Source organism: Linepithema humile, chromosome 2 (assembly GCF_040581485.1).
Source record: "Linepithema humile isolate Giens D197 chromosome 2, Lhum_UNIL_v1.0, whole genome shotgun sequence".
Classification (NCBI taxonomy): Eukaryota; Metazoa; Arthropoda; class Insecta; order Hymenoptera; family Formicidae; genus Linepithema; species Linepithema humile.
In genome coordinates, this window is record NC_090129.1 from 6,567,384 (window position 1) to 6,586,105 (window position 18,722).

Genomic DNA, 18,722 nt, shown 5'->3' on the forward strand with positions numbered 1-18,722 from the left:
CTCTCATTTACCGGGATAATCGGTAAATTTCCCAGGACGAGAAAATGGTGGTACGAGCAAGATGTTGGATGATGCATTCGTGTACACCTCTCGCCATAGAGATTGATGGATCCTATAGGGAAAGCCCGCAGGGCTATGAAGGTAATCAGGAGAAGAACGTTCCGAAGGGAGGCAAGGACGAGAAGCTCGTGAGGCTTTTACGACTTCCGGATGATCGGTCTTCAAGCTTGTTCCGATTTTAGGAAAGTCATTAGACCAAATATCAGCCTCTTCACCCGCCCCGACAAACATTCCATCGCGTATTTAATTTCCACTCTCGAATGCTTTTACATTTACGATTGTAAGTACTTGCGTTAGTTGTTTTAGGACTACCTTTATTAACGTTATAATTAAATTTTATACGAATTTAACTAACGATAATTCTGGCTCACAGCTTCGGTTATTACAGACAAAAAATAAATTTAATTAACTAATTACTAATATTGGTATTGGAAAATTATTATACAATTGTAAAATTATTTCTGACTCAGAATCACACTATAAATATATAAAATTCGAAGCGAGAATAAATTAATTCAGAACATGTATTTCAAATATAAAAAATATACATAAATATAAAGACTTTTCGATTATATAAATGAGATTAGATTAAATTAGCCATTTATGTCTTATTTTTGTCTTAAACATTGCAAGGTTTTACCGATATAACTTCAATATGAAATGTATTTAAAGTGCACAAATATTCGTAATCTCCAATAGTACAACTCAAAGTATAATTATCTGCGACATTTAAATTAATTAATTACTATCCAAATATAATTACGAATTACGAGAAAAAAACCAAAAGTGAGCCGAAATTAAATTCTGAATTGAAATCGAGATTAATTAAAACGTGCAGCGTTTCGACGAGACAAAGTTTCTCGCTGCACCGCATCGTATCTATTTGCACCGGATGAAATTACCTCCGAGAGCGCATCGTCTCATCCTGGGACAATGCTAACGCAAGCGTTGTACATACAAGCAAGACAAAAACACGCCTAATGGAATTAGATTCTCTCCGAGAGCTTCGGAGATATAAGGATTCTGTCTCGACGTCGCGAGAGAGTATGCGGACGGCGGCGAACGTCGAACGTGTGACTCACCTTAACAGTCTTCCCAGGGGATCCCTTTCCGGAGATGTGGGCCCACCGGGGCCACTTCCGGCGCCGAGTCTACGCGAGGACGCGCGCGCGTTCGATATGTATGCGGCCGGCGCGGGCGGCGGGCTGCAAGGCGGACAACAAACGGGGCTGCTGCCTCCCGGGGTCGAGAGGGTGTAACTCCTCTCCAGTTCCTGCAACAGACAAGACAGCGGTGGTTATGCAACAGCGAAACCACGAGCTCTCCGGAAGACACGGCCGAGTTATGTTCAGAGAATTGAGTTGCTCGAAGCGTCATACATATCTGTCCATAAATTCGGTAATATTCTGTAACTGCTAGCTTTGGAAAATTATACGTCGTCTTTGAAAATTAAAAGCTGAGAAAACCCATTCGATATTTTCAGACAGGCGTGCATTCTGAGATTAAGAATTACGTTGAATAGTTGGAACTGCGCGAGCAAACTCAGCAAACGAGTAGTCGTACGACCTTCCTTTGCAATGGAAGTGCGAGTTTGAGACGCGAGTAAGACCGGGACGAAGAATCGAATTTACGATTTCGAGAAGAGTCGTTCGTGAGAGCAAAGAAGCTCCCGGCTCCGTGCGAGCCGTTTGATCCTCGTCGTTTTCGGCGGTCTAGTTAAACCTGAAGATTAAGTTTCGGGAAATTTTCAAGCGATTTTGCGAGGTCGGGCTTTATCGTACGCGCGCGCTCCTTCACGCTGTTAACGGAACTCGGGAATTAAACTTCGAAACTGAACTAGACTCTTAAGATTTACGAGAAAACCGATGCTGTCCTGACGATGCCTCTCTTTTGAATTTAATTAATGCATCGTAACTAGTTTCAATTTTTCGATTATTGTTGCTAGAACATTTTATCATCTTAAAAATTTCTTACTCAGATACCAAGATAATCTATGAGTAATCATTTAACAATAGAATATAGAAATTTCAGTATTTTATAATTAAACAAGGTTTCAAATTTAATAATTTAAGATTTTTGCAAACTTATTTGAATAACATATTGCAAAGAGTCGATTCATTACATTCCATTTATTAATTATACGATTTTGTTTGCATACATTTTGTAAATCCCTCTTTATTTAATTTCGTGCACGATATTATGTGTGAAAAGCTCCGTTTATTAACGAGGATACGCGTCATTAAATTGGAATTTTCATAAAATCCAACAGACAGAATATAACTTTGATCGTGTAAGTTTATTGCAATGGGAGCAACTTTCGTTATTAACGCGCAACATTTAACTTTCTGACGGTGAGATCCGAGTAACATAGAAGCTTCTTTCCCGGTCGAGCTCCGCCGACAATTTCTAGGAATTTGCAGCAGGAGATCGCTGCTTGAAAGAGGATCGAAAAGTTTTCGAGTCGGCTAGCCTGCCTTTCTCTACGGTCGATCGGACGCGATTTAAGCTATCGATCGCTTGCAACTAATCAGTACCAAGCTACTAGTCGGATATATTCTCTTAATTGTCTAGTTATATACATCAATCTGCGCTTCCCGTTTAAACGGAAAAAGTGATTGAGAGCGAACTAAAATCAAAGTGACTGATCCGGAGAATAGTTCGTTTATTTACTTCAATAATTTCACTCAAATTCGTTTTGTTTCGTATATTCATGCAAAGATAATTTTTTTCAATAGATACCAATTTAACGAATAATTAATTAACGATATTCATAAATGCATTTACATTTGCAATGTAAAAAACATCTCAAAATTCGACATTTGGAAGAATTAATCTCATATATCATCCTCAGTTTTAAAAATATTTTTATAGATTTATTTTATTTTAAATATATTATGTTGTCTTTCAAACGTATTTCTTAATCAAAACATATTATGTAGAATCTGTAAATATTCATAAAATGAAAAATTTGAATAATTTCGATGAATAAAATTCCATCTTAATCGATCAACGTGAACGAATATTTTTTATATATTTACAATGTGTATAGAAATGCACTTTATTCGGACGTAAGCGGAAGACAAGAAGACAGAGCTTGACGATTAAGCCTTGATAATCGCATTATTCTCGGATATTAATTCTGCTCGAAGGTAAAGCTGCCTGTAACGACCTTCACCGAGCCGCGATGTTAATTGATAAAATGAAATAACGAACAAAGTAGAGATCTCTGTCTCTCTCTCTTTTTCCTCACTCAAGAATCCCATTAAGTCCTTGAAAACGGTAGAACTTTTGCAATCCGATTACAAGGATAATAGTACGTCTTTATTAACGTGCCTTACTGCCTTTCTTTATGTATTCCGTTCTATCCACTTTATGTCCACTATATACGTAAGACCCATTCTACCGGAAGCAGATTTATCTATCCCAGGACCCCCACGCTCGTTAAAAATTTTATATTATTCGCGTATCTTATAGTGCTATTTATTTCAAATCGGATTTATTAGTCGAATCTTTGCGTGTGTGTGGTTTTCAATCTGAAACATACCTGTCCAACTTCGTCGAGCGGAAGTCTTTTCATCGGCAACCACTCACACTGACGTATTTTTAACAACTGACTCAACAACAACTCTATAGCGCGATAACTTAACAAAATAAAACAAACAGCTTCGATTCACATCGTATCTTGCAATTAACTCCAGAGTTTACATTGTATCATCGGCAGTTATCACCCTGAAGCGCATCGTCAGAATTTCCTGGCATCCCCAACTATGCAGGGAAGCAAGAGAGGGATGAGTTTTCTTCCTTGAACACAAGCGGCTGTACGTCTAAAGCGGCGCGCACAATGCCCGTCGAATACCGCAAAACTATAATACTGGAACAGCATGAACGATGGCTCTAACGATCGAATAGCAAAAGAAGGGGCGGAAAGGACGATCCGCGAGAATGAGAATGAATACCGGCATTAATTCGAGATAATTGCTGCCACAGTGGAAGTGACAAAGGGTAGTCTTTCACATTTTTGACACAGGCACGCGCTCTCTCGCGGGCGGACAAAGGGCCGTTTCGCCATTTCGTCCTTTCACCGTTCCGTCGTCGGCGCGCTCGGTGAGGGGAAAATTACGCATCTTCGTTCTCGTTAGTGCGCGAGATTACAAGTAACCGTCGAAATTACGCGAACGACGGCGAAGATAGCTCGCGACGAAATGGCGCATTCTTCGCATGCACACCGGCACCTGTATGCGCGCGCGGCAACGAATGGAATTCACGGCGCAATTATCCGCCGGTTACATTAGCCGTTGCTCCAACGACGGTAACGAGCGCAGGTAAATTTTTCGGCTGCATCTAATAAAGTCATTACTATCTAATTAAGCGCGCGGGTCCATTACGAGAGCGATTTAAAGCTCGCCGGCACTCGACTTTACGGCATAATGCCTAATAATTCTTTATATCTTCGCTGGGATGCCCGCTAAAACGCCCCAGAGTCGCGTTTAATTCGAGATAATTTAAGAGCACGAATTTTTTCTCGCTCCGATATTAGCATATTTATTATTCTAAGTTTCGTAACATGTAAATATTGTCTGCAAAACTAAAATGTAAAGAAAACCAGATAACGTAAAGAAGGAATATATAAAGTATACCGTAATAAAGTGATATTAAAGATATAATATCCATTTAGAAAAATAATATTTTTATTTGTAGCAAATAATTAAATTCATTTCGTTTCCTTTAAGAAGTAACGTACTTTACAAATATTAGCAATATAATACTAAAAGAGATCTCAATTTCATCTGTTGTTATTTAATCATTTCAAATATTTTAACTTAATATTCCACTTCTAGTGGAAACCTATTCGCCTTTCTCTGCTTCTCTTAATATACGTATTGATTAAATAATGTAGCATTCGTTTATCTGCATTCGTGGATTTCGGTCCTCATTTGCATCTAGAGCAATGATACATAATGCATGCTGATTCGTTTAATTAATTAATCAGTTTTGTCGAATTCATTGATTCATTCATCGCCAATATGCTCATATAGAATGTCGCGACTAAGTTCTGCCGCGTACTCAGTACTTACGCCGCGTGTCCCGACATGGAATATATACATCGCGTTTCGAATAATCGATGAGAGCATATTCATAAAAGCATTAGCCCAGCCGCTTGATAGATAATGCCGGCGCGGAGGTATGCGTAATTGAAACCGGGCAATTAGTAAAACGTGCCCGGCATATTTCGCATAAGCAGACGTACAGTGCGCTTCGAAGATATATCGCGCCGCAATTAACACGTAATTGTGATAAATCAAAGACTAACCCGTTGACGAATAACTAAAGAACTGATTGATTCGTATTTTCCATACAAGATGTCCCACATAATCACCGATTTCAATGGAGAAATGTTTTCACAAATCTGGTGCAAATTTTTCTTTGCTTTGCTTGCGACTCGCTAATTACTTTTCAATTTTAATTTACTAAAATCTTGAGTTTTTACTGAGTAAAGTAAATTGTAATTATAAACTAAGAAACGTTTCTTTTGAATGGTACTTTTTTATCATATTCCAGTGATATGAGCAATAACGTTTCACAGTTACAACTCGCAGCGCTGTATATTGAATTATGGTATTAATTAAAAATATGACAAAGTGCGAACAATAGCTATGTAGGGTAGAAAAAGATTCGTCTCATAATTAAAAACCCGTTTGTTACAAAATGAAATACGCAGAACTGAATGACAGCGTAATAAAAATGTTCTCGCTGGATTGAGTCACGCGATATAAATTCGCAATATGGTTATCATGCTGCCATAACACACGATCGGAAAGTATATGCATTTATCGCGATAATCAATATGACGAAATAATTATCGTGTTTTATCGACATGTGATTGTCGAAATATAGGAATACGGAATTTTATACAGTAAAAATGAAATCTGCGTACAGGGAATTGTTGTTTTTATCAAATGGGTACAGCAAAATTTTTGAAATTATAATATCAAACATAGATTTTGAATCAAAATGTAAAATAAATAAGTGTAATATAAATATAATTTCAATGATATTTCAAATTTCTTATTACAAAATCACGTGAAGATATTTTGGCAATTGTACCGTTTTCCCATAAAAATCGTGCGGGGTCCTTTACATTATCGCAAAAAATTAGTTCCGCGTTATTTTTTCTTTATATTTTATCTGTTTTTGAAAAAGTAATTTATCATAATAATCAAATTCGTTAATTTCAACAAAATCGATATGCAAATAACAAAACTTGCAAATTAATGCACGACGCTATCGGCGTTGGCATCGTGTGTACAACGAATGATTGCGGACTTCTATAAACGAGACAAACAAACCGCATTGCGCAGAAAATCGACATATTCTACTCGGCGCAATGAATAATGAGTAACGAGAGACAAGAATCGGAGGCGCTAAGGGAAGGCGATAAGAGAATAACGATTCATCGCGAGGCAAAGATACGCGTGGTAAAGTTCTCCATCACGGGCGGAAGTTAATTTAATCCCGATCCAATTAAGCCGGATATAACAGCCGAGCCTCTTGGTGGGTGTGCGCAGTTAGGTGAAGCCTGCAGTTAACGGGCCAACGACATGCTAACCATTGCCGCGTAAATTGGAAATTGGCCTCGTGTCCAATAAATATGAGATTAGCCAATAAATCGAACGGAAAAGCGTCCCGCGACGCGTTATACCATCGCAATGACGCGAAACAGTGACGCAGAATTAATGCGCCACCGTGTATGGGCGAGGAAACTCCTCGCGTATGCGCGAATTGACCGGAAATGTGAAACACGATGCCCGATCGTATAACGGGATTGGGACTTATGCGCGTTATCTCAACAGCACTGCTCGTTTTTTGATCAATGATATAAGCGCGGTGAAGGTTCTTTAAAGCACAGTGCAGTTCGTTCACTTCTTCGCCATATTTTGGATTAATTCTATTATAAATTTTACTGAGTTTAAAGCAGAAGTCTTCTAGCAACTCTCTTGAGATCCTTTCACATTTGTATGTCGTAAGTTATTAATTTATCTCACGGGTAAGCAGAATTTCAATTTACAAAACCTCATGAACCTCCCTCGAGGCTGTTTACGCGTATGTGTACGTACGCCAGTTAAGGAAAACGGGTGTGGGCGTGCTGTCGAGACATTGACCCGGGTGCGCTAGCAAAGGTTCCGAAAGAAAGAACATTTTTCAACGTCGTGAAAACAAATGGCCCGCGATACAGGTCCACCCACACGTCCGCGACTCCGAGTCTTGGGGAAACGCGCGACCGGTCGTGCAAGCTCAAAAAGCACGCCTCGCAGAAACCAGGCTACTTCCTTCGCTTTTTTTCTGCAAGCTGCTTCTCCCTCCTCTCTTTCCAAGTGGCACTTCGATTGCCGCGGCTCGTTCTCGAGCAAGGTTCGGCCTGAGATGCCCATTACCGGAATTGCTTTACGCGGGCGTTCGGGGTCAACGTACATTTGTTACCGCTGCGCCATCATTATTGGAACTGTCGACGGCCGATACGTCGGAAATTTGGACATCGAGTGTTTGTAATCCGTATCAATGAAATAGTAATATCAATTCGATTGCATTACAATTAATTGCGTATTCAACAATACAAACAATTATGTATTCATTGTAATAATTATGGGCATGATCGAGAGAGAAAGAAAGTAATGATAATACGAATAATTATGTGAATTGTCCAATATGTTCAATCAATTAATCTCACCACGCACGAAAATGTTAATCTACTAAATAAAATAATAAAAAAAAATATATATATATTTTTTTTATCTTAAAAAATAATCGGTCCTTTTCTCACACGCAGTTCAATAAGCTTTCGAATGCTGATACACAAGACAAAAATTGCGATTATTGAGATTTGCATGAAAATAATAGACTTTTCACGATACAAACATCTATTGTCATGCTAATGATACTAAATGTATAATTATTAATAACTTTATTAATAGCAACAACCACAGTACGTTTAATAAATAATCGATACATTATGCACACAGATATCTGAAACGTGATATATGTCTAATTATAAATTATGTTAAACATCAAAGTTATAAAAATTGTACGTTTCGACTAAGAATTTCAGTTAATTTTCTCAATATTTAATTGCAACTTTCAAAATAAATTAAAAACCTCGATTACAGCAAATTTCAATTATTGGCAAAAAATTTGATTTTATTGATTAAACATATCTATATTGTAAAATTTGTATTGATTAAGAGAACTTTTGCCAATTATTGCAAACAGTTGCAATTATACAGGACTTATTGGACTGACGTAGGCAAGAGCTCTGTTTAATCAGTCATAACGAGCCATCTCTCGAGATGTCCGTGTCTCTCTTTCTTCCTCTTTCACGGTTACTGAATTACACGGCGACTTCGTCCTCGTTAAGAGGGTGGAACCGACGCCGTCTTCGCGGAAAATCGTAATTACACGGACTTAATTGCATCAACCGATGCTGCGTACACGCGACTGTTTATTGAGCGCGCGACAAAGGAGATGCTAAAGGGAAATCGAAGGTGAGGCACGATCGGAAGACTTCAAATAATCAATCGTGCAATTTTAAAATGAAAAAGAGTAAACATTTTTATAGTAAATTATTATTATATAATATTTTAACAAAAAATAAATTAATTTTCACGGAAAGCATGTTTTAATTTTTTCTTATAAATATTAGAAAATAAATTATTTCGAGTAAAATATATTAAATTTTACATAAGTTAAAGGAAAAAGCTTAATAAAAATTTAAAAATCTATGCAATCGGAAAATTTAAACTATATATTTCTTCAATGATACAAATTTTTCAAATAAATTCCGCGTTTATTTTAAATTCGAATTGTTGTTGAAACTTACATCCGCTGTCGTTTTCAGACCAACGTCTTTAATGGAAAAAGAGGAAGGTCGACTCCCTTTTCCGTGGATGATCGTAATTACACAGAATTAATTGCACGCGGGCGGACGGTAGCTGGCAATGTTTATTAAACGCGCGACAAAGGCGACGAAATTAGTGCACTACCCTTTCCTTAGAGGTGGCGGAGACATCGCAATGCCTCCGGTAGTGCAAGGCACATTTCCTCGCTTCTTCCATCAGCAGCGACGCTCTTTGATGCGATTGCTGCGACGGTGCACATACGGGTTCTGTCAGGATTCATGTGTGCAGGGCTTTTACTTTACCACCGCGTGCAATAGGGCTGTGTAAGACAGACGATGCGAACGACGAGGACGACGACGATCTTTCTTGTTCGTTACTTTCCACCGATAGCGCGCTATTAGCGTCTCTATTAAGGTCTATTTGCATGTCTAATTATTGACTTGAGTATATAAATTCGCAAGCTATTTTAAAGATATTGAGTTAGTTTGTCAATAAGTAGGTATAATCTATCTATATAAAATTTTAATGCAGTTTTAATTAAATATATTTGCTTACTGCATTCTACAAATACATATTTAAAAACGAGAAAGCTGGAAAAAGTCTATAGAATTTAAAAGTTTTAATCGCGACTTTACAGAGAAAAGCGGATCAAAATGCATAAAAAATGCTTGAATAAAATTGTAAAGTTGAATTTTGCTCAATTTTGTGTCGCAAAAACGTTTCAATAAGATACGCTAAATGCTAATAAAAGAACAATTAATAATAATCAAAGAATAGAACAATGCCAATTAAGGCAACCTCATTATCGCTCAGCTACGACTAGCTCAGCTGGAAAAGAGTGAAATGTTCTATTCAAATTCTTCTCTACTCGGCTATCATAGTCGACCATTCATCTCAGAAATGAAGAGTTCGTTCCACATTTCAATGCCAGCTAAAAATAAAAAAATCAAGATCTACGCAAACTCTCCGATTTCGAAGATCCACTACGTAGCGCGCTATTAAATACGAGAATTGGCTTTAACAATGAAAGGTACACCGGCGATTCCAGCGATTAATTATCCATTATTAACCGCAATTTTAATAGACAATTTCAAGCAACCACGCAGACATTTTTATTACGGTAATCACGACAAGAGCGAGCTAAACTCGATATAAACTCGCAAAAGTTTGTACGGTTCGTGTATAATTAACTTTTCGCTTCTCAACTCATACTATCGCCATTCCTATCTTAATAGGAAATAATGCGTTTTGCTTTGATGCGAGCGATACTAATTATCGCCAATTGTGTCCTAATGTTTCTTGTAATTAAATTGTAGATTTCATCTGTCGTGCTTTGGATAAATTTTTTTATAGGATTTTCCGATATAGAAATTATGCCTCTTTCTCTTTAAAAAAATATAATCATTTATTAAAATAGAACTTTTAAAACATTTTTGCTACTTTGTATATAATTTTGTTTTAATTTATATTATCCAATTAATATGTTGAATTATTAATAAAACTATTATTATTGTTAATATTGCTTTTAATAATAAAAAATATTATTGTTCCATATATAATTTATAATTATTTAAATTTATTGAATAATTTTTTAAATTTTAACAGAAATTAAATTTATTTAAATTTACGAATAATTATGAAAAAAAAATATTTTCACAATATTTGGACAAAGCTAAAATGATTTCATTATTGTGCTCGTTAACGCTAATTCCGTTTAATCAAGCAGCCGTTTAAATAATTAATAATTTTGCAAATTTTCCATCGAAGTTGCGAAACTCGAATTTCATCTGGTGTTCGTCGGAAAAAATCAGTGTGGCTTGGATAGCTTCCGAGAATCTCTATTTTAAAGGCATCCCGTCATTTGTTCCCGACGCGAGCAAAAGTTTACCTTCGATCGCAATTAGCAAATACGCGCGCAAGAGGCAGCGAGATGCGTAATGAGAGCACCCGCCCGGTAATTCGCCCGTAAATTAGCGCGCTCGAACTCGTTTCGGGGCGTTTTAACGGGCTATGCGACTCGCAAATTGGAAGAAAAACGAGACTGCTCAAAGTTTCGTTAAGCGGAGACGGTGTTTTCGGTGGCCGATGAGACACGTGCGAGCCAGTGAAATGTTTCCGAGATAAATACAAGACGCACCTGACTCTCTAGATTGTTTCTTAACGAGCGACAATTACAACTTGTGTACATGTTCAAAGAATCAATTTATCGCGTTTTATTAAATATTTAGTGATAACTGACAACGATAATCAGTGAATTCAATTTTTCTAAATCAATTTTCAATTTTTTCAAAAACGGAAAATAATATTCCAGATCTTTTGATAGAATTAATTTCTTGAAAAATGGAAACTGCTATTGTTTGTTCCTGCATATCTTTTAGTTCATGCGCGTGTATAATTTTTAAAATCGATAACGCGGTTCGGAGCGTCGGTGAAGCGTGCGATAGAAACAGATCCTCTCTCGTCGGATATTCACGCGAAGAAGTATAGCAGCCGCGACGAAACTACTTAGAAGTTATGCACGCGGGGTTGAAGGCAGCTGAGAGAGAAGATGACAGAGAGAGTTTTGCAGCGAGAGGAGAGTTAGGAGTAAACGAAGCCGCCGTCGTATACGTAACGCGCGTCATCGTGAGCGAGCGCGGTAAAATATGAGGGTTCTGTCACTTATCATCCCTTTACCTCCCGCATGACGACGAGCTTCTACAGCCGTTAACGTTTCCATCGTCATAAATGCGCGCTGGCACCTCCCGCGTGAACATCAAAAGCACTTCCGCCTTCGACGTAATTTAGGAATACTAGGTGCATAATTATTATAATATATATCTTAATAAAGAAGAGTTTTTTTTCTGAGGATGATAAATCATCGTTCGCGCGCGAAATGCCAATAAAAGTTCCAGAATTTTCTCTCTCACTTATTCTTGGCGGATAATCAATCGCCATGATAACGTCATTCAAATAAACAAATAAAAGAAAGAAATAAAAAATAGAAAAATTGTGCTGAATAAGTAATGCAATTATTTGTTTACTTTACATAACGTATTGGAAAAATAGCTATTTCGTGGAATTTATTTCACGTTGACATCTTTACGTGAGATTCGCAACGACAATTCACTTTGAAGCGCATGTAAAATTTTGTCAACGAACTTTCGTCGCGCACGGCTGTTTACCGAACGTTTAAGGCCCTTAGCAAAGCTCTTTCGATCCTTTTGTCGTTCCATCCCGTCCGTCCTTAAATATTCATGAGCGGCCCGGAAATCTGCTCGTTCACGAGATGCGTGCAACAGACTTAATGCATCGCAAACGCGTCCGCGGGAAGCGTTTGTCGCCGTTTCGACGTCACGATGCGCGTCACGCGGGTACTTTTAAATCGCCCATCAAGCGACAAGATGACAACGACAACGACGATACCTCGACTCGGCTTTAAGTCGCGCCTTAATGGCGGATTAAGACGTTAAGGCGATAAAAAGTAAATGCAGGCGAGAGAAAGTAATTTGCAGCACATTTATCCATTTATGCCGAGCTTGTACGAAGTTTGGCTCAGTCATTTTTAAAATTCAATCAAAAACTATTTAACCTCATAATAAAAAAATCATAAAAAAGTTTTAAATATAAAATAATAGTTTCATATCACGATTGATATATGTAAAATACGAATATTGAGATGCAGACGCAATCTCGATGTAAATGGTCCGTTTAATAAAGTTTTTATTGATACTACGGAGGTGCGCTAGTAGTAGCTATGCTTGGGAGCGTTGCTACGAAATAATTTACCGAGACATGGATGATTGCGCTGTAAAATAATATGGGCGCTGTATGCGCTTCATTAGTACACGCCATTCATCGGGAGATTCCGTGCGCAGTCGAGGCGGTCGGAGTCGAAGTGCCAAGCGAGCGGACCAAACGGGCGGACTACCACTCGCTGAACACCACGTTCACCGGGGTGGTTCCTCTTCGTGGACCCCCGCTTGAGATTATTAATGCGCTGGAAGAGCAAATGCATTCGTAATGGCCAAGCTAAGTCTACCCTTAGACGAATCTTCGAACCGTAAAGGTTTCGTGTACTGAATCTCTCGCTGTACATGTTTACGCAGCTCTGTGTAAATTTTGGGTAAAGCCGCGTTTACCAACAATGTAAACACACGTTTGACTCTTCCAAAAGTTTTTCGCAAACTTGATTAAAGGCAATTTAAATATTCGTTAGTTATTTCAGTCCTAAAGCATACAAGATTTTATTTTTCTATGGTAAACGCGATTTTTTGTTTATATTTACAATCAAAGATAAAATATTGTACGTTTGCAATAAAAAATTATGAATTAAGAACGTGGAATTAATTTTCTCAAGAAGTCTATAAAAAAATTTATATTAGAGTTTGAACTTTTCTCTCGTTCGTTCTAAAAAAATTTGTATTTATCAAAATTTTATAAAGTTGATATTTTTAAAAACCGAAGATTCGTCAATACCAAATAACACCATATTACTTATAACGAAAACTAAAATTGCAATCTTCTAATCTCTCACGAAAATTTTACGTTCATCTTACTTGCAACGATGTTTTCGCTACATGTCCAAAAACGTTTGTCCATCGGAATTTTGACGAACCATAAACACACCAAGTGCTTAGAACTTACATCGTCTCCAGAAATTCGCGTGGACGATTTTCAAAATTACGATTTCCTTGTTGAGTTTAATCTCTGATGGAAGAAGACGCTATGACGGTAAATGCCGTCGGACGAGCTTACGCTTTCTCGATTTTTCTCGACGTTTCTTTTTGCTCCTTTCCCGCGAGCGGAGATGTAGAAAAGAAAAGCAGCGCGACGGTGAACGGCGCGCGGCGGAAGTGAGTCTTGCGACGACAACTCGGTGGAAGCATAATAACGGCAGGAAGAATTGGGAATCGAACGAGACGACACGGTGCATGAATTATTGAGTAGCAATAAGACGTCTTTCTTCCAAACGATTTGACATCTTTCAAAAGGAGTAACTGTGGAAAATTGTGATGCGCAACTTTTTACGCTGCAGATTAACATTATAATAAAGATAAATAAATAAAAAAAATGTCAATAAAAAAACTAAAGTTTACATATTAATTTCCGTGAATTCAGATTTCAATGCTAAGCGTGCGAAATGGTATCTACGTTTGTGACAATGATAACGAGAAAAGTTAAGCTTTTCCGTATTTGTAGCGTCGGAGATTAAACTCATCGAGAACTTGTATTAGTTTCAACAATTTGTGTTACAACCTGTCGTGAGTAATGAAGGTACACGTCGCCGCCCCGAAAATAAACCGGTATGTTCAGCGGGGTCGTTCGTTAAATTTATGACGTTCTCGGTCGCGAACAATTCACCAGCGTTTTCTCCGGCGAAAAGCAAACAGATTTTTACCATTTTTCCTGAATTTCGATAGTGCTACATCGATTGCGCGGGGCAATATCTCGGATAATTGCGAATGGGACGACGACTGTCTTTGTGAGCGACGCTCGGAGGCAAAGGTTCGTATCACACAATGCAGGAATACCGGATATGCGATCGCTCAAATTAATAACACAGCCCTTTGGCCACAATTTGTCTCAAATACCGAAATCCAATATCGTTGCTCCGCGTATGTTCCGCGCAAACTTCCCAACGGACAGAAAAACGAGAATATTTTTCATCAACCTATATAAAAGTTTTATGTTCAATCTAATAACACATCCAAATTATTTCGATCTTCTGTATGTATCTCTCAATATGTAAAACATGCACAGAGCGATTATTAATTTGTTGTTACATAGAAGATAAATTACAGAAAAAAAGTGAAAGTCAGTAAGGATTTAAAACTTCAAATATTTACGTTAATGCTGTGTTGACATTGTATCTCGGTTATCTGAGTTTCAGATTTTTTGATCCGCGTGTCCTGGATTCAGTACTATTATCGGATTTATGAATAAAATTCTAAAAGTGTGATGCAACATGTTTGCTTTTGTGATATGATGCATCGCGTAAATAACGGATATCTTTAGAAATTGTTTTCTGAATTGAGTGTTTAAGTAAAGATACTAAACAGCTTGCAGAACATCTTTAAATCTTGTAGAAAAGAGTGAAAGAAAAAGACTTTTACATATAATAAAGATAAATTGATACACAGAGATAAGTGCATCGTTGCGAATGTAATTTAATGCATTTCATCAAACAATTAAATCTTTAAGCTTCTCGCTCAAACAACTCGTCTATCAACAAATAACGGTAAATTAATGCTTTGAAAAGCGCAAATTACTTTTATGAAGCAATTTAACGCTTGTCAGTTATAAGTTAGAACTTTATACCTATTTTGAAAGTTATTTCACGAGACATTTCGTTGAATAATAAATGAATATAAATCCATGTACCGGATGAGCTTTCCCCACGATTCAGGGCTTGACTATTCCCAAATTGTATTTCGGCATTCGGCATTCTAGACTTTGTGTCTAAAGTCCTACTTCACAATATTACATAACACGAAGAATTTCGAAGATAAAGCATGCTGAAAAATCGAAGCATCATTGTGAGAAAATTGAAAAGATTGCCGCAAAAAGTAACAAATGCATAGTGCTCCAGATATTTTCCTCTGAATTTTCTCAATCGAGGTCGACGAGTGTCTTCGCTACTTTATGCTACCTGGTACGATCGAATCGAAACTCTGATTACCGCGCCTGTGTACCAATTCGTCGATCTATTGTCCCCGCGACTTAATCCGTTTCTGCGAATTACTCTGCACAATCGAATCAGACTCCTTTTGACATATCGCGCAGAATTCAAAGGGATTTATTATCGGACTGCGAGATCTTGTACGACGATCCCTGCAATCCTCGGTTGCATGCCACCAAGTTAATTACTGCGACAGCGGTGAGCGATCTTACGTGATCTAACGTGATGCAATCTAATACTCAGATAGTTAGAACGTAATGTTACAAATTTAGAAACTACATATAAAGTGCATAAATAATCAGCGCGATAAAAGTCAATAATGCATTGTATATCGCAGAATTCAGTTTTTATAATAGTTTGATAGAAGTTAATAAATTTATGAGCCGTTTGGAAAATCAGAATAAAAAATTTACAAGATTTGTTGCGTTAATTATATATTTATAAAAAAAGTAAGTAAAAAACAACGCCAAGATTTTATCGCGATAAAATAAATTTTATTAATAAGTAATCTAACTGTTTCTCTCTATTTTACATATCCTTGGAATTTAATTTCCAGGCTACAGATTAAATGAACCGGAAACGAGGAGTAGAAGGAAACGTCGATATCACGATACATCTTACGCATGTGTCGATTCCACTACGATACCACCTGAGCACTCTCTACGTGAGCTTTCCTGCACATTTATCTATTCCCTACTTACCGTTGCATCGAGAGTACGCAATACTTGAATTTCATTTGATTCCCTAGACGCGAAAAGTGCAATACGGCAAAACGTGCAGATTTTAAAAATTCGCGGAAGGAAAATAATTTTGTGCTTCTATACTGCAATGCAAAATTTACAATGCTTAAAGTCAACACAATTCGTGAAATTATTTATGCAATATTTGCATATTCAATAACTTAACAACAAATATGCAACATTGTTTCATTCCATTTAATTATTTATATAAAATATAATTTTAATTAAAATCATTTATATAAAATAATTTTAATTGCAGTTTACGTAAGACGTTATTAAGTTACAAACACGAATGCAGTCAAACTTGCCAACTAACTGGTGAAGTCACCTGTTAGCTCATTAATCGCTTGTATTAAGTGCATTTCATAATTCGCTAAGACAACCACTTGCGCTCATATTATACTGAATTATACATAACACTAATATATGTTGCACGTAAAGTACTTTCCATCGCTTAAGTCGGCGCAAATTATTTCCTGCTGCGTACATTTTCAATAAATAAAACAAATGAAAAAAACTGTACGGAATAATAGCGTTAGCGATAAGTGTAACGGCGCGATTTAATTTCCCATACAGTGAGCAATTATTCAACTTGTGAATTCAACGATATTTTATCGAACGTGCTAACGTAATAAAACGGAAAACTTCTCGCTGGAGCGAGATTTTTCCGCGAAGAGATGTTATAAAATTATGTAATAGCAGAGCGTAAACGTTTGTCTTCTATGAAACATGGTTAGCGTTTCGTATAAGATGAATCACAAGAGATTTATGCGTTTAAATAAAAATTCATCGTAGTTTCATCACGATATTTGCATATTCACGATGCTACCGTTTATAATATTAATTCTACGTGTAATTTGCATTCTAACTTCTTAAAAATCATTAAAACAATTTAAATAATTTTCAAATTATTTTTTTGTTCTTTCATCCTTGCTTTTTTAATCCATGAATTCCGGGCTTTTAGCATTGTTCAAGTTATTGATACGTGAATAATTGAAATCTATAAAACTTTAGAATATTGGATATTTTCATGCGGAATGTTAGGATCCTTAGATTACGGAGAGTTTTAGTTCTTAGTTTTATGATTCCGAGTTTTAATGAGTGTGCGGATTCTTGGATTCTTAGATCGGTGAGTTCTGGTAATCTTGAGTAACTCAATTCTTCAAACTTTCCTTGCTCGCAGAAGTTCATTCTCTTCGATTTCTCTTCCCTTTTTTTGCTACTTCAACAATCATCGTTCTTGTGTCAGAAAATTGGCGTAAAACTTATCCCTACCCGCATAAAATTGCAAGCGGTGGATTTAAAAAGCGTGTGCGATTATCCGGGATTTTCAAGAGAGGCGACTTTATCGCGGATACAAATCGTCCGCAGTAAGAAACTTTTAACGTTGCCAAATTTCAGTCCATCGAAAATACGAAGAGACGTCGATACATCTAGATATCGATATATATTACGTTTTTATACGCAAAGCTGAAGAATTGTGAAAGAAATTTCCAACTTAATCAATGCATCAATAAATTGTGTTATGCAAATACGTCAAGTAGATCTAAAGATACAAAATTGATGATTCTTTTTAACTTAACTCGTTTTTTATTTTCAATTATTTAAATTTCAACATGTAATTTGCAGTCTTGTCTTGATATTCTAATACATAAATTAGATTTACTTGTACAATTCTGTTCTATAGTATAGAGGCGCAAATTTTCGCAGTCGGCAGTCCGACAAAATATTTTAATTTACATCCGGTAGATTTTTAATTTACGTCATGCGAATTTTTAATTTACGTCGACCAGTTGGTCCAACGCGGTCGGATCTCATTTCAGATAAAGAAACTTTTCATCCTCTCTTTCTCTCTCTCGCCTGGCATTTAACGAACTTGGCGAACGGCACGGCAAAGTGGAATATCCAAGGAACGTCTCCGAGAATAGGTGAGAAAAGTTTCTCACTTCTCTTTCCAATGAATATCTCGGAATGTCCCACCATAAAACTGACAATTCGTAATTTATAAGATCGTACGAATAAATAGAACACACACTTGCTCTTGTTTTCGCACATCAAAGCGTACGCTAGGGATATAAGTATACATATTGCAGCAAAATTATTTGTTTATCTATTCACCGAGTTGTTAGAGGAGTAAAACGATAAAGTTGCGCAAACTCGAAATTTACGATTTAATATTTCAAGCTGCTATCACGCTGGTAGAAGGAGCGATAAAATTAGAAATTATACACTTTGCCGCCGACTCTTTTAGAAAGTAAATTACGAGACAAAAGCAGTCTGCTCGTATACAAATGGAAGTAAGAGAAGTGATTAGGAGCATTTTTAAAAAATTAAATTAAATTCTTTTCAACAAAAAATAATATTTCTATG

General features: G+C 36.8%; 1 protein-coding gene across 3 annotated transcripts in view; it reads right to left on the bottom strand.

Moving 5' to 3' along the window:
* Positions 1–18,722, bottom strand: part of LOC105678667 (uncharacterized) — a 217,308-nt gene that overhangs the window by 64,823 nt on the left and 133,763 nt on the right. For all 3 annotated transcript variants that reach the window (XM_067348948.1, XM_067348947.1, XM_067348949.1), the window contains one exon: positions 1,143–1,333. In XM_067348948.1, the coding sequence (XP_067205049.1) occupies positions 1,143–1,333 (191 nt within the window). The remainder of the gene's footprint in view (positions 1–1,142; positions 1,334–18,722) is intronic.